Raw genomic sequence first — 15487 nt, forward strand, 5'->3', positions numbered from 1 at the left:
ATGAGATGATAAGCGTATATAATAGTCTGGAATCTCTCTAGATCATGGTAGTGTCTGTACATTTTCAGGTGTTGGGGGTATAGAACCTTTGAAGAAATACAGAGTATTTAGGAGTGCCATGGGAGGAAAAAAATAAAACTTAGTAGTCTAAATGAATTAGCATTGGACTGGAGTTAGAATATTTTCAGGGCTTGAGGTGAGGAATGAAAAAAAAATTAGGCCTCTGACCTATACCTTGGCCATATTCTTCCATTGATTTATCACATTAGAGGTGCAGGAAGGAACAGAAAAATAAACTTTTCTTGACAGTGTGGGAATAAGGAATTGGACACTGTTCCTTCAGCTGGAATAGGGAGCTAGAGAATCTCTCCATCCAAGTTTTACAGGCTTCCATCCAACTGAAGCTTTAGCATATGTTGCCTAATCAGAAAAGCACAACACTTCTTTACTTGGCTTGATTCCATCTCACACAGGAACCTTGTCTCAGCCACATAAGTAATTCATGTTTATAGCAGATGGCAAAGGTGTAACTTGCAGGAAACTACCTTTCACTCTTCTTTGCTGTATGCATTCAAACAACTGCCAAGCCTAAGTTAATATTGCTCACAATATTTTATATAAATGTAAATTTTAAATTCAAAATTCTTATTTTGAAAACTTTGTAGAACAATGGCTAAGAAGAGTACAATATACGGTCCTACATCCTTCCTCTAGAGTCTCTAATTGTTAGCATTCCACCAGATTGGCTTTATCACCATCTCTTTACATCTATGTATACATATAAATGCACACGCACATGTATTATTATTACTACTATTTGTGTTGTTGAGCCATTTAAGAGTAAGTTACAGATAGTTTAACCCTTTACCCTTTCCTGTTGGATCTCCTAGGAACAAGGACAATCTCTTATGTAACCACAAAACAATGACCAAATTTGGTAAATCTAATTTTTTTTAAAGGAGGTACTGGGGATTGAACCTAGGACTTCATACATACTAAGCATGTGCTCTCCAACTGATCTATTTCCCTCCCCACAGGTAAATTTAACTTTGATACATATTACCATCTAATGTACAGTCCATATTCAGATTGCACCATTGTCCCAGTAATAATCTTTATAGAGTTTTCCCCTTCTGATCCATTGCATTGTGTTTAATTGTCATGTTATGACATATTTGATCCTCCCCCTCTCTTCCTATCTCTATATTTGGAGATTTTATATTAAGATATGAGTCTTTCCTTCCCTTATTTATCACTGAGCACCAACTATTTAGCACTTAAATGGTTAGCATTACATTAAGCCAAAGGAGGCCAAAAAGAAGTAGAGGTGAAATTTCATATTGTGTCATCTCTTAGGAAAACAATATTTCCATTCATGAAATGACTAGACTATATCTTTAAAGCTATACATAGTGAAATGTGAAATAGTGTATCTAAGCACTCGGTGAATTTAGAGAAGAGAGCAAGAAGGAAGGAAAGAAGGGAAGAAGAAAAGAAGGAAAGAAAGAAAGAGAAAAAGAGCACTGAAGAGTCTGGGCTAGCACCCAACTCTCTGTACCAAGCCCCACATTTCTCTACTGGATCCCTAGTAGAGGTGCAAACTGGTCACCAAATTTTTTAAACTCTCTGTGGAATGCTACATTGGTCCTTAGATTGAGAATCATTGCCCTAGAAAACATCACAGAAAGCAAAACCGTCTGTGCACACTTGTGCATTCTTCTGATGTTGGCTGGACCTATTTCTGTTTGCAGGTTTGAGATGTTTGTATAAACCCCCAAGCACGTCATTCTAAGTGAGGATTCCCAGCAGGTGGAATCCTCCAGGGAGGATTTAGGTTACTGTTCAGTAAATCTGTAATATACTTTCATTCAATAGACCGAAGTATCTCAACCTCAGCACTACTGACATTTTGGGGTGTGCCTATTTGGGGCACCACTGACATTCTTCGTTACGGAGTGGTCCTGTGTATCAGAGGTGTTCAGCTCCCTTGTTCTCTACCTGCTGGAGGCCAGTAGCACCTTTCCTGTAGTGACAATGAAAAAAGTATCTCCAGACATTGCCAAGTGTCCTTTGTGGGGGAGGGGTCAAATCAGCCCATTGAGAACAGCCACATTAAACTGAGCCCCTCAGGAACAGGGGCCATAATTTTTTTTTTTTTAATTAGGGGGGTTGGTATAGCTCAGTGATCAGCACAAGGTCCTAGGTTCAATCCCTGATACTTCTGTTAAAAAAATTTTTTTAATTAAAAAAATAAGAACAGGAGCCATTTCATTTATCTGGCACAGAGTAAGTATGTGATAAAGATACAAGGTAATGAATCAAAGCACTAGATTTCTGCTAATTTGCTTAATTATTCCTACTATGTTTGCACTGAATTGTCTCCATTGCAGATTTTCTCAGGAATCGCATGAGAAAGGGTTGGGTGGACTCCACTCTTTATGATGAAACTACATTTCAATCAAAATTCAAAGCCCTAGTTTACCAATAATAAAACACAGACAGATAAATCCAGCAGGGTATGCAGTTAGTTTCAGAAGATTTATTCTTTTCATTTATTTAAGGAAAAAGATCGTTGACAGTTTAAGCCTGGCAGGGAAGGTGGTGGGATGAAGGCAGCTGACACATCCCGCCGACAAGAGGAAAGCCCTTGTGAAATATGCAGAGAAGCTGTTTTTGGTGCCCATGAGGGAGTGATCGACTTGGTCTGTGAGGAAAATTGAAGGGTCAGTCATGCTAAACCATCAGAGATGTCTTAGCTGCAACAAATGCACATTGTGAAAAATAATCTTTAACTTGTTTGTTTTTGTCAGACAAAAGAAGCGTGAAAAAATTGTGTGCGTGCAGAATCACCATGTTTAAAATACTGTCTTAATCTGATTAGGAGTGTTGGTAGAGGGGGAAGTTGGGTAGGGGGGAATATGTGGGAATTCTTTGGACGTGCCATTTAATTTTGCTGCAAACCTAAAACTGTTCTTAAAAAATAAATACAATCTGTTGAAGAAAATGTTAACATTTGCTAAGATGTTAATGCTAAGTTTAGTAGACTCTAACCACATTTTTTCAAATGTTCCTATTTCATGTGTCTGTCTTGCACTTAATAACGTCAGAAGTCTTACTGATTCAGTGATAACAACTGCTCCAGGGAGACCTTAATGAGGCAAACTCCTGGCAGGGGGAGAAGCTGAAGTTAAGGTCATTCTAAGATGAGTATTTTCTGAGAGTTTTAGCTGCCTGGCAGCACCCACAAACTCTTGATTTTGAAGATAGCTATTTTATATCTTAGTTGAACTGCAGTTCTAAACCCCGGAAAGCACAACACAGAGGACTTGGGAAGGTGACACAGCATTCTGGGTATCTGAGAGTTTGCAAGTTTTAGCTTCGTGCATGCTCAACATACGCTCTGCCACCAAGCTGCTTCCCCTGCCTCGCACTCCGGCCCCAAGGTTTAGCTTTTAAAATCTACCCTAACATCCATAGAAGCAAATAGCTCATGGCTTTAAAAAATGAGAGAGGTTTAAATGTATCTTTTAGGGTATTTTCAACAGGATTTACACGCCCTTACCTCCTGTCAGGCAGTTTTTTGGTTGCCACACCCTTTCATTAGTTGATTCTTGAGTCACTGCCACTTTCCAGCTGGAACAACTCTCCTCTTCATTTTGCCACCTGTTAATCCTATCCTGCCACACCTGCCGCCCACCTGGAATAGCTGACCACTAGTTTGATATTCTCTAGTAGCTGTCACAGATGGCACATAGAGTAGGGTTCGATAACAGCTGTTCTGTGTTTCCTGTTTGGTCCCTATGGTCCTGCATGCTCAGCAACTTTTATGCACTCAACAAACATGTGCACATTCAGGATAATCTTATAGGCACTGAAGATACATAGGCTCCACTGTCGAGAGGATTTTTCATACCCTTCAAGTCAATAGCACATCCAATTCATCAGAAAGTTCTATTTTCAAAACCTAGCTCAAATCTGCCCATTTCTCTACATTTGCTGGACTCCTTATCAAGTCCAAGACACTGTCATCTCCCTCAGGACTCCCCAGATAAACTTTTGATTTCTCCCTTTCTCTGTCTCCACCCTTCCAAATGGTAGTCAGAGTAATTTTTTTTTTAAATGTAACACCCAGAATTTTGTCACTCCCTTGCTTAAAACTAGTCAATAGCTTCCCATTGCACCAAGAAGAAAATTCCAACTTTTTCCACAAGACTCAGAACTCCGCATGTTGACAGAGAGTCAACCTCTCCACTCCCATCTTATACCTCTTCTTGTCCACCAAGGCCTTAGCCACACCTGGTCCTCTCTCTTAAATAACCTGTTGTTTGCTCCTACAGCTGTTTATGTTACTAGTTCAGTCTCAGTCTTCCAAACAAAAGTTACCTCCTTAGAGAAGCCTTTCCTAAAAGACTTTTGAAGACTGATCTCTCCTAGTTACTATCACATCTCCATGTTTTGGTTTTTTTTTTCCTTCAGAGCACTTCTCACAATCTATATGTTCTATTTTTGTTTTTGTTTGCTTATTTATTGTCCTCCCACCTCTAGAAAATAAGCTTCAGAATATAAGGGCCTTATTTATTTTGTTTATTGCTGTATCCTCCAGTACCTTGAAGTTAAGGTCATTCGAAGATAGTCCAGTGTCTTGAATAGAGGATGGAGCACAGCAGGCACTCAATAAAACTCAATAAATATTTATGGAGTCAATGAATATATTCCCCATGTTGTCCAGCAATGGTCATATAAGGGAGCATCAATAAATAATTTTTGATCAATTGCCATATGAAGGCCTATGATAGGGAACAACACCTTTTCCGAGTTATAATATCTTTGAGTTACAGTTTGTTCTTCAGAATATTTTGTATGAAGAATTACAGTGCTATATAAACTTACATTGTGCAATATTTAGTATAGTAAATAATATATACAAACCTGTACTGCACACTTTGTAAAAGGTGTCCTGTGCATAAAAAGGCACCTTTAAACATTTAAAAAATTATTACATTATGAATAAACCTTGCTTATTAACATGTCTTTTGTGAGCTCCAGGAGCAAAAAGGAGGCCCCTGAAGCCCTGCCTGCAGACAAGATCCCAGATTCATCTTAGGGTTTCTCAGGGATGTAATTCTGGCCACGGAAGCAAGCCCCCTTCCACAGAATTGCTTCCCAGGAAGTGCTCTCTCGCTTGGTTAGACAGGTGAGAGGGTTGTTCTTGTAGCCACAGAACACTCTTGGGAATAAACCAGGCAAATCAGAGTGGTAAGAAGGCTCGTGGAGAGCTGCTAGCTACTAAGGAAAAGGCTGAGTTCTTTCAGGTCACCATGTATAAAAATCTCCTTTTTCTTAGGGTTCCTAGCATAGTAGGTGGAGTCTTCTCATTCATTAGTTAATTTTACCAGAGGGGAGAGGGGCTCTTTCATGGCTCTAAAATATATAATCCCGCCTCCACCTGACAGAGACTCAAAAGTCAAGCGGGGACTGGACAAATGGAGCTTCTGTGACATGAACTACTAAATGTGGACAACTCATGCTCTAGATACTTTCAGATATTAAAAAGTTTATTTTAGTCTAATAATCATAGAACTCCTAACTCTCATTCAATTTAAGCTTCACCCCTCTGCCGGCCCAGGGCTATTGCAGGACCGAAAGCCTGCAGTTGGGAGGGGAGCTTGGCTGGTTTCCTTCTTCCCCATCTTGTTCTACTTTCTCTCTGCCACCAGACTATGTCTGTTAGGAAATACGGCAGAAGAAGGATGCCAGGTGAGGGACAGAAAAGGTCTTACCTGAAGAGACTGGCTGTAACATGACATCTGTGCCTTCTGGAAATGGTACAGTGGTATGCCGGAATCTGCCTGTACCAACTCTCAAGAGCTAATTGTTCAATTATCAGGAATTTGGAGTGGTTGTTAGATCCAGCCATCATTAAAAATTAAATTATATACAAGTTTACAATTAAATAAATGTTTTAAAATCAAAGATAATACTAATTACCTCCTAATTAACTACATTTTACTATTATCTATGTTCCTATCTTGAGTGTATTTATGTCTACTGTACAGCATGGTGGAAACACTTTACAATGGTGTCCTATTGTGCATCTTTTTCCAACTCTATGTTCAGTGATGTCACGCTGATCACCTGAGGTTGGCTGTGGTGGGAGTCAGAATCCAAGGAATCATACCATATAAGTCAGAAACACTACAAATGTGGACTCTTTTCCAGGAGATCTGGTTGTTAAAACTTTACTAGATCACAAGTGGCATGGTATATTTGAAACAGGATCTTCATTCTCATGGGATTCTTCTGCTGAAAAATGTTCCCTGTAGTTTCCTCAGCATTGTCCTGTCTTGCCTACTTGACCACTTACAATTCTCCCCTGAGTAGTTCTCTGTGAGGAATACCCCATCCCTCTAGGCAGCCCCAGTTGATAGAGTCACTCTTAAGAAACCCAGTATGCCTCCTTCCTACATAGTCCATTTCTGGCCCCGGAGAAATTCATCTTCATTTTCCCACCTGGAAGTATAGGCCATTCTCATGATGATTCTCTTTCCTTGTCCTGAAGACAGAGCAGCAAGCCTCCTATAGACTCTAGTTGCCTCCTTTTGTCCCCAGACTCAAGCACTAGTCCTTGTGTTGCTGACACTCAAGAGAACATGGGCCAAGACCTTTGAATGCTCTCTTGAAGTGCCTGACTGCCCCCGTGCTTGCCTTGAGGTGGGGAGAGGCAACCTCCCAAATCCCTATGGGGATGCTGATGGGAATATTCAGATCACGTGACAACTCTCTGCAAACGAATACGTTTCCCATCTTTTGCCTCTCCTCATGGATTCTTAGTCTACATATACAGCCTGGATACGAGTGAGGCGCTGACAGTAAAACTGGGTTAGGACACCCCCTTTACAGTCTAATACCTCACCTTAGAACAGGACTGTCCTTGCTACTTATTGTTTAGTCTGTGTTTTGGGGCCCCTGCTTAAAGCAGGAGACAATACAAAGAGTCACATCTAACAACCTGTTAGACAGATCATAGCCTCAGTTTGCTTTTTTCAAATTTTCTCATTTAGGAGTTGAGGCAACCGGGGCTGTTCATGAGCTGCATGGGCTGAGGAAGTGTTCCAGGAACTGTGAGGCTCAGTCTGGGTTGTTCACTGCCTGCCTCACGGTAGATGGGAGTGCAGGTGTTGGTAGAGCCAAGGTTGTAGCGGGTGAGTGGTACCAGGTATAGAGTATCAGGAGCAGAGCACGAGACAAAGATGGGAGATGAGAACAAGTGAGCAGCTGAGGAGGTCAAGATCATGTTGGGGAATGGATGTGGCTGTCAATGCTCAACCTGCTGGCCTAGACCACTCAGCTGGTTGAAAACACTGGGTGGGCATGTACAGTGCCACTGTAAATTCCTCAGCATGAATTAGATGGGGCTTCTATTGTCTCCTCTAGCTCCTTACCAATTATGCCTTCACCAGTAAGATATAAAAGGAAGCAATACTCAAGTGAGACCATACATGATTTACAATGTTGTGTTTCTGGCGTACAGAATAGTGATTCAGTTATACATATACATAAATATATAATAATTATATAGAAATTGAATATATTTACTCTATATTAAAATAGGTTATAAATAATAGATATATAGAAATAGAAATAAATATACTCTTTTTCATTATAGGTTATTACAAGCTATTGAATATAGTTCCCTGTGCTGTATAGTGGGATCTTGTTGTTTATCTATTTTATATACAGTTGTATCTGCAAATCCCAAACTGGTAAACTTTTATGAGTGCCCAGAGGTTTAGGATTCTGGTCCTTTTACCCCCCGGCCCCCTGCCCTGGGGGTCTCATTCACTTGGAGGCACAGTGAAGGGAAGAGCATGGATATTACAGCCAGGCAGCCTAGGTGTGACTCCCACTCTGGTGCCCATCCCAGTGACTTTAGGCAAGTCACTCAGCCCCGAGCAGACTTCTTCCAGTTCTTTGATCAGTGAAATGGCCTCCTATCTCAGGTCCTTTGTCCCATCTGCTCCTTCTCTGTAATGCCCTCCACTTCTCTTCTCCTCACCAGCTATTACTCATCTTTCCAGGCTCATCTTAAGTATTACTGTTTCAAAGAGACCTGTTTCAGGTTGATCCTTCTCCCTCCTTCAGTCTTTTTTTTTTTTTTTTTTTTTTTAGGTATAGTCAGTTTACAATGTTGTGTCAATTTCTGGTGGAGACCATTTTTTAAATGAGCATCAATTTGGCATCTGGCATGATACAGAGTCCTAAAAGGATACTAAACAAGTACATTTAGATTCAATATTTCCTAGTTTAGCAAATATCTGCCTTAGTTAGAGAATCACTTGTCTATAACATGATTTCCTTGAGGGCAGGTCCCATGTCTTACATAGTACCCCAATAATCCTACCACACTGGTAGACATCAAGTAGATGCTCAATAATTTCTGACTTACTAAAAGTGTTTCTCTCTTACTGAAAAGCTCTTAGGTTCTCCTCACATACAAATCAGAAGTCCAAACTCCTTGGACTAGTTTCCACAACATGCTGCACCCTCCCCAGAACTCACTTGATCTGTCTTAATTTCCATTACTTCTCTCCATGTATGCCGTGTTCTGCCAAATGTTTTATAAGTGGCCTCTGGACACATTTTTTTCCCTCTTGCTCATGTAGGGGACCAGAATGTGCCACCCCAGATTACATCACTTCGGCATAAGGATTATTTTGGGCTGGAGGCAAATGAGAATCAATACATGCAGAAAGAAGCCTTTCTGACTAAAAGCAAAAACTTCTGAAAAATAAGGACTGCCATAAATCCCCGTCTCCTTGGCAAGTCTTATGGCCATGAAGAAGACAGAAAGCCAAGACGGACCTGCACAACCAACCTTGTCCCATTAGCTGCTCCCACACACACCTTCCCACAGTTTGCTTCACTTGAAAGTCTGAAACTCTTATCCTTTGTCACATCTCTATAAATTTTTGTTGTTTTGTTAAGATGCTATATATTAGCCCAAGTTCTAACCACCCATTTGAGTTACTCTTCATTTGCCCTGTGTTAAAAATTGTTTTTCCCTTGTTAATCTATCTTTTCTTTTGTCAGTCTAATTTTACAGGGCCCCAGCCAGAGAACCAAGGAGGGTAAAAGGAAAAACGAATTTTTCCTGCCCTACACTCATATTCATTTACTCTCTTAGAAAAAAAAAACTTTTCTCTACCCTACTCCCATCAAAATCCTACCCATCATTAAAATGAAGCTCAGATCCACCTGTTTTCTAAAGCCTTCTTTACACTTACCTGAAAAGACCATGCCTGCAAAACTCTGGTCCATGCCCTCAGGAGCATGGCAGTGAGTGGTCATCAGTCAAACACTGTCTTGGAATGCCTATTCTATGGATGCTTGGAACTTTTTTTCAGATCTCTGTTGATATTTTGCTCCTCCAACCTGCCTGTAAACCCTTTAAAATATAGGACTTGATTGTATGCAGTAAGCCCTTAGAACCTTAGGTATCTCAGAACTACTCAAGGTGATGACTTCCATTATAGCATATGATTTACACTGTAAAATGCAGTAATTCAAATTCAGTCTTTTATGTACCATAATAAAAAATGTGAATCTCAATCCAGTAAACCAGGTGTTATACTGATGCAAATCAAATCAAATATTTACTGAGCTATCTGTCCAGCATTTTTGTAGGTACTACAGAGAATATGATGATAACGTACAAGCTACAAGAGTAGACTGTTGGTCAGGACTTGATCAATAACTGCCAGCTTCCTGAGTTTTTGCCCTGTTTCCAACTTAGGACCAACCAGAGAAAGGCAGATCTGTGCCTCTCACCAACCACATAGGTTGCATTGCTTCTGTTTAGCCTTCCTCCAGCATCCCCACGCCAATAACTAGGGCATACCTGAAGACTTTTCTGCTTTCTACTATAAAGCTTTACCCTTCCCTGTCTGTCTTTGTGCTTCTGCCAAATGCAAGTGCTGGGGGCTGACTGCCTTGTTATAGCAAGGTCAAAGTAAGTATCTTTTGCTTATTCTCATTTGAGTGTTATTTCCACACTTGGAATTCACAGAATTACTATACGTGGTTTCAACCATTAACTAGAGGCTCCAAAGACTCATGACGCAGTCGTTTGTAATTTTACTAAGGCTTCAATTTGAAATGTAATCTTTGACACTGGTGTACAGGAGAGTTAGTTAACTAGTGACTGCCCTGTACACATACAACCTTGCTTTTATATTCGTATTGTGACATATGTACTTACTGAGGAAATTGTAGTCTCTGTATTTTGGGAGATTTTTTTTGAAGGTGTTGGACTTAATAACTGATGAATCTTAAGGGTCTACTATTTCGAGATTTCAAAAGGACTATGAAGAGTAAAAAAGAAACGACTGAAAATGAAAGATCAATCTTTAAAGTCTGTGACACCATGGTAACACTGGTACCAACAGAAATGAAGATATGAGAAAAAATAGGCTTAAAAAGGTCAAGAGATAGCAGGATGTTTAAGTTCATTCAACAAACACTGACTGCCAGCTCTTATTAGGCACTATTCTAGGTTCTGAGGCTACAAAGGAGGACAATATAGGCAAAAGTCCTTACTCTTACGGAATTTTTGAAAATGTAGACAGTTGGGATTTGGTAGGGAGGGGAAGGTAAAGATACAGGTTGTTAAGAGTTAATCACTTAGAGTAAGAGTTAAAGTTATATCAGAAAACCGTTTTCTAAGACTTTGAAGTTACTAAAGACTTGGCCTTGGGCAAGATATATGGAGACTAGACTTATTTACAAAACAGAAACAGACTCATAGACATAGAAAACAAACTTATGGTTGCGGAGGTGTGTGTGTGCAGTGGGGTGGAGGAAGTGGGGAAGGGACAAGTTGGGAGTTTGAGATTTGCAGATACTAACTACTATATATAAAATAGACAAACAAGTTTCTACTGTATAGCACAGGAACTATATTCAGTATCTTGTAGTAACCCATAATGAAAAATATGAAAACAAATAAATGTATGCATATGTATGACTGAATTATTATGCTGCACACCAAACATTGACACAACATTGTAAACTGACTATACTTCAATTAAAAAAACTTATGAATAAAAAAAAAGATATATGGAGACTAGAGAAATGTCTGAGGTCAGGATAGAGCCACAGCACAGAAACCACAACAGGGTCTGTTGACTCAGAGTAGTCCAGAGGAATTTCCCTTAGAGTGTGCTGGGAAAAAATGTTAATGGAAGATTAACCTAGAGTTAGAGGCACTGTCCTTTAGCAGATGCTCTGGAAAAAAGTGGTAATAATGGTAACATATTAACATACCTTTACAAAATAATGACATTTGCATTATTTAATTAAGAAACAGATAAGGGTATCAGCATATTTATAGATTGAGAATTGAGGCACTGTAGAAAGAATCCTCAAGATTACACAGCAAATTGTGGTCAGATTAAGTATTAGAACCTAAATTTCCTGACTCAGATCCTGGGAGGTATTCATAATTCTATTATTTTTTTTTTTTGGTCTATGTGTCATAAATATAGCATAAAAATCCTTAAGCTTATTATCAGTCTGACACCCTCAAGAGAGTTAATGAATGAAAGAAAATAATAAAGCAGGTACTGGGATAATCTGATTAATGTCTGCTACCAAATTTCCCCAAGTAGTAATTTTAAGCAAATGGCTAAGACTTGTCTATTCTGTATGATAGGTTCTGAAAAATTTATTAGAGGAGCTTGATGCTAATAGTTTATTAGAAATTGACTAGATGAATACCAAAAATGTCCATTGGTACTGTTTTACCAGTCATTTGAAAAAAATTCAACATATTCAATTTCAGGAAAACAAGAGATGCTTTACAAAGTAAGAAATGAACTACATTGTGACTACAGAATTTTTTAAATTTAATTTCTTCGCGCCATCCCATAAAGATGTTACAAATGCGCTGGTGGTAGAAGTCTCCAGATAAGTTACAGAACCTTTTAGTCTTGTTTTCGTTTTCTAAATACATATCAGGACCCTGGCCAAGACTTTTTTTCTTATGGGATATTCAAAACATGATTAAGAAAAAACCTGTACAGTTTAATAATTATTCACATTTGTGGAGTTCTACATGCCACGAATAAACTAAACCCTTCACACTTGTATACTCATCTAATCCTGGCATATATACAAAAAACAGATGAGGCAGATACTATCATTATGTCCACTTTTCAGATAAGGAAACTGAGGGCGGCTAAGTAGCTTGCCCTAGGGGCAAAGCTAATTCCAAGAGCTGGGATCTAGTTTATATACAAAAGTTTCCAGAAGGCATAAGTTCGCCCAGGCCACTTTGCTTTTAGAGCCTCTTCTCCAGAAAGGAATATCGACTTTCCTGGCCGAACGCGGTAAGAAACGGAGTTGCTAGATCTTGTTCTAGTGCGGGGCCATCTGGAGGCTCCGCCACCTCCCTCGTCCTTCGCTCCGCCCCAGCCACCCACGCCCGCGTCCCTCTTCTCCTTGCACCGCGCCCTGCTTCCCTTCTTCCTATCTCCACTTCCTTTCCGCCACCGCAGCCGTGTCTCCTGGGTCCCAGCCCAGCGTCTAGCAAAGGCCGCGCACAGCTCCGCCGAGCCACCCTAGAGAGGAGCCCTCCCGCGGTCGCCGTCGCGTCGTCGTGACGTAACCCGCGCGCCGCCGTGTCGGGCCGGGGGCGGGGCCGCGGGGCAGGCGGGCTGGCTGGCCGGCCGGGGGCGGGGCCGGGGGCGGGGGCGGGGCCGGGGCCAGGGTCCAGCTCCGGGCCTCCGCGGCCATCGCTGCCTGCGCGGTTCTTTACCCTCCCGCTCCCCGCCCTCCCGGGCCGAGTGGACCCGGGCGGCGTCCGCAGCCTTTTCCCGAGGGGCACCACGGCTTCAGGGGCTGGGCCTCCAGCACAGCGCAATGGCAGGCGCCGCGACAGCTCTGTGAGTCCGAGGCCGCGGCCGTGGCCCCGGGCGGCGGCGGATCCGGGCCGGGTCCGCTCATGGTGCCGCCACGACACCATCGCGGGGCAGGAAGGCCAGGTGGGTAGGCAGGGCAGGGCCGCGCAGTCGCCGGGAGCCAGAGCCGGGACCGAGGGCCCGCGAACAGCCCCACCTCCAGCCCTTGGTAGCAAGCCTCCGTGCTTTGACCCAAACGGTAACAGTGTCTGGGGGCGGAGTGAGGGGAGGCTGACAGGGAGCCCCGTCCTGAACCTGGCAATTGAGAGAGCTGCTTGTGCGCCGCCGCTTCGGGGCTTTAATCTCTTTCACCCGGGAAGCGTCCTTCGCTTAATTTTTTTTTTTTTCCTCCTCCGAAAAAGGAAGATTCCTTTTAACAGCTGTTTCCTCACCCACCTCGTGAATGACTGTTTCCGTCTAAAATAAGTAGACATAGTGACAGAGGTGGGTGGGGAAGCGTGGAGAGCCTTTCTCTTTACCACGTGAGATGTTTGGCAACGAGTCCCCAAGACTCACAACAAATCACTTCCTCAAATCACCCAACTCCACTGGAGATCAGGGACAGAAAAGACACTAGGAAACAGGCGCGTGTCTAGACCCTGTCCCCGGGGTGGATTCCTCTGGAGAGAGGCAAGAGAGGCGAATGGAATTCTGTATTTATGAAACTCGGTGGAGCTATTTTTCAGTAGTTAACTATTCTTAAGTGTGCCGATTGTTTAGTATTGCTTTTTCCTTTTCTGTACCGTATTCTTGTCAGAGTATGATTGGAATTGTAGAGTGGATAACATGAAAGTCTAGAGGAGAGTGTCAGTTATATTTAACACATTTTGATGTTCTTTCATATGCGTTCGTTTTGAAGGTGAACAGCGAAAAAGATCTTATGAATCTTATTTTGAGTGGTTACTGTTTTCCTAAGCATCATTTTGTGGTGGTTTTTAGGTGCGCTGAGTTCTTCACCTCCGTTTAGACTCAGTTCTGCCAAGTTTTCAGGCAGTGCCCTTGAAGATATAAGAAAGGCCTGTAAAACAAGGTAAATTCCCTACCTTTTATTTACGGTATGACTTTCAAACTGAACATTAGCTTAACAAATGTCGGATATTTCTGTAATGCAAATTTTCTCATTTTCATATAGTAATTAAAAAAAAAAAACCCTCTCTAATGTGATCCGTGTTTTCTAAAAACAGACTGCAAATGGTGTGTGTATTTATCATGAACCGAATGAATTCCCAGAGCAGTGGTTTCACTCAGCGCAGGCGAATGGCTCTTGGGGTGGTTATTCTCCTACTTGTTGATGTGATATGGGTCGCATCCTCAGAACTTACTTCGGTATGTAATTCTCGTTTGGGAATGATGTTGTATTATAGAAATAGTATTGTTAAGCTATAGTATCTCTAGTCATTATTATCTCATGCTTACTTAAAGCCGTATTTGGAATATTGTTGAATTATTTATGTTTTCTTTGTTAGTGAAAAAGTATCAATTCAGGTTGAATGAAACTGAAAGGCTACTCTTTTTGTTGGTTCATGTAGTTTTCTTGTATCTTTTAGGGAGGTTATTTAGAAAGTGAGATATATGCACATTTTCTTAATATTTGGGGGTGTTTCTGTTTTTCTTTTTTCTAAATTAACTTCTTTCTCTATAAATACTATTTTCTAGTGGAAACCAAGATGCAAAATCATTTGTCACCATTATGTAGAAATTAAGAATGCTTTTGGACAGATAAGTGAAAGTGATCCAAGTTTTCACGTACAGGTCACTATTGTACACATACATGGGTGTATGTACATTTATATGTTTACGGATTCAAACATTATTGTGAAGTACACATATCTAGTTAAATTTTATTTTGTCTTTTTTGATGACCTTTTGATAGTAATGTTGTATTTTGAGTTCCCAAGCTAGTTTTTCTTTTTACATGCATAGTTAACTTTATTCTGTTTGGTTAATGATCCATATAAAAATTTATTTTCAGAAATTACTGCATTTTAACTTAACATGTTGCTATCTTAAGGCTAGTATACAAAAGGAAACTAGCATTTATAAAATGAACTTAAGTGTCAAAAGAAGCTGTTTGATACTGCTGGTCATCTCACATGGTAGCTAAGTAAATAGTTGACATTGACATTGTATCCAATGAATAAATAAATTTTTAGCCTTTTTGGAATTAGGCTCTGGAATACAATAGGCCATTTATTTTTCACTCTTCTATAATCTTTTTTTTTTAGATTAACATTCTGTAGTTTAACCACAAAGAAGTCTCTTTAATATTGACAGGGAAATAAGCCTATCTTTAAAACTTTAAATAAATATTTTAGTTTTTATTTATCACGTAGTAAAATTTAGGACAAAAGAGCACCTGACTTAATTATGATTTAACAGTGCATATCTAAGCAAAGTAAAAATAACAACAACAACAAACTTTTCCCTATTTTTGAAAAAAGTGAAATCTGTTAGTAAGAGGGTATTTTATAATTTTGTTATCCAAGAGTACATGTAATGTGTCTAATTCCTCAGCCAAATGTGCTTATCAA

At 40.5% G+C, this 15487-nt stretch overlaps 1 protein-coding gene across 2 annotated transcripts in view; it reads left to right on the forward strand.

Annotated features, from left to right (window-relative positions):
• The first annotated feature begins 12749 nt into the window (after positions 1–12749).
• SLC35F5 (solute carrier family 35 member F5) overlaps positions 12750–15487 on the forward strand; it is a 32808-nt gene continuing 30070 nt past the window's right edge. The window contains exons 1-3 of one of the 2 annotated variants that reach the window (XM_032479326.1): positions 12750–13040; positions 13896–13986; positions 14141–14282. In XM_032479326.1, coding sequence (XP_032335217.1) covers positions 13001–13040; positions 13896–13986; positions 14141–14282 — 273 coding nt within the window. In that variant the 5' untranslated portion in view covers positions 12750–13000. The remainder of the gene's footprint in view (positions 13041–13895; positions 13987–14140; positions 14283–15487) is intronic. The other variant, XM_032479325.1, reaches the window with a different exon arrangement.

This window comes from Camelus ferus, chromosome 5 (assembly GCF_009834535.1).
Source record: "Camelus ferus isolate YT-003-E chromosome 5, BCGSAC_Cfer_1.0, whole genome shotgun sequence".
Taxonomy (NCBI): Eukaryota; Metazoa; Chordata; class Mammalia; order Artiodactyla; family Camelidae; genus Camelus; species Camelus ferus.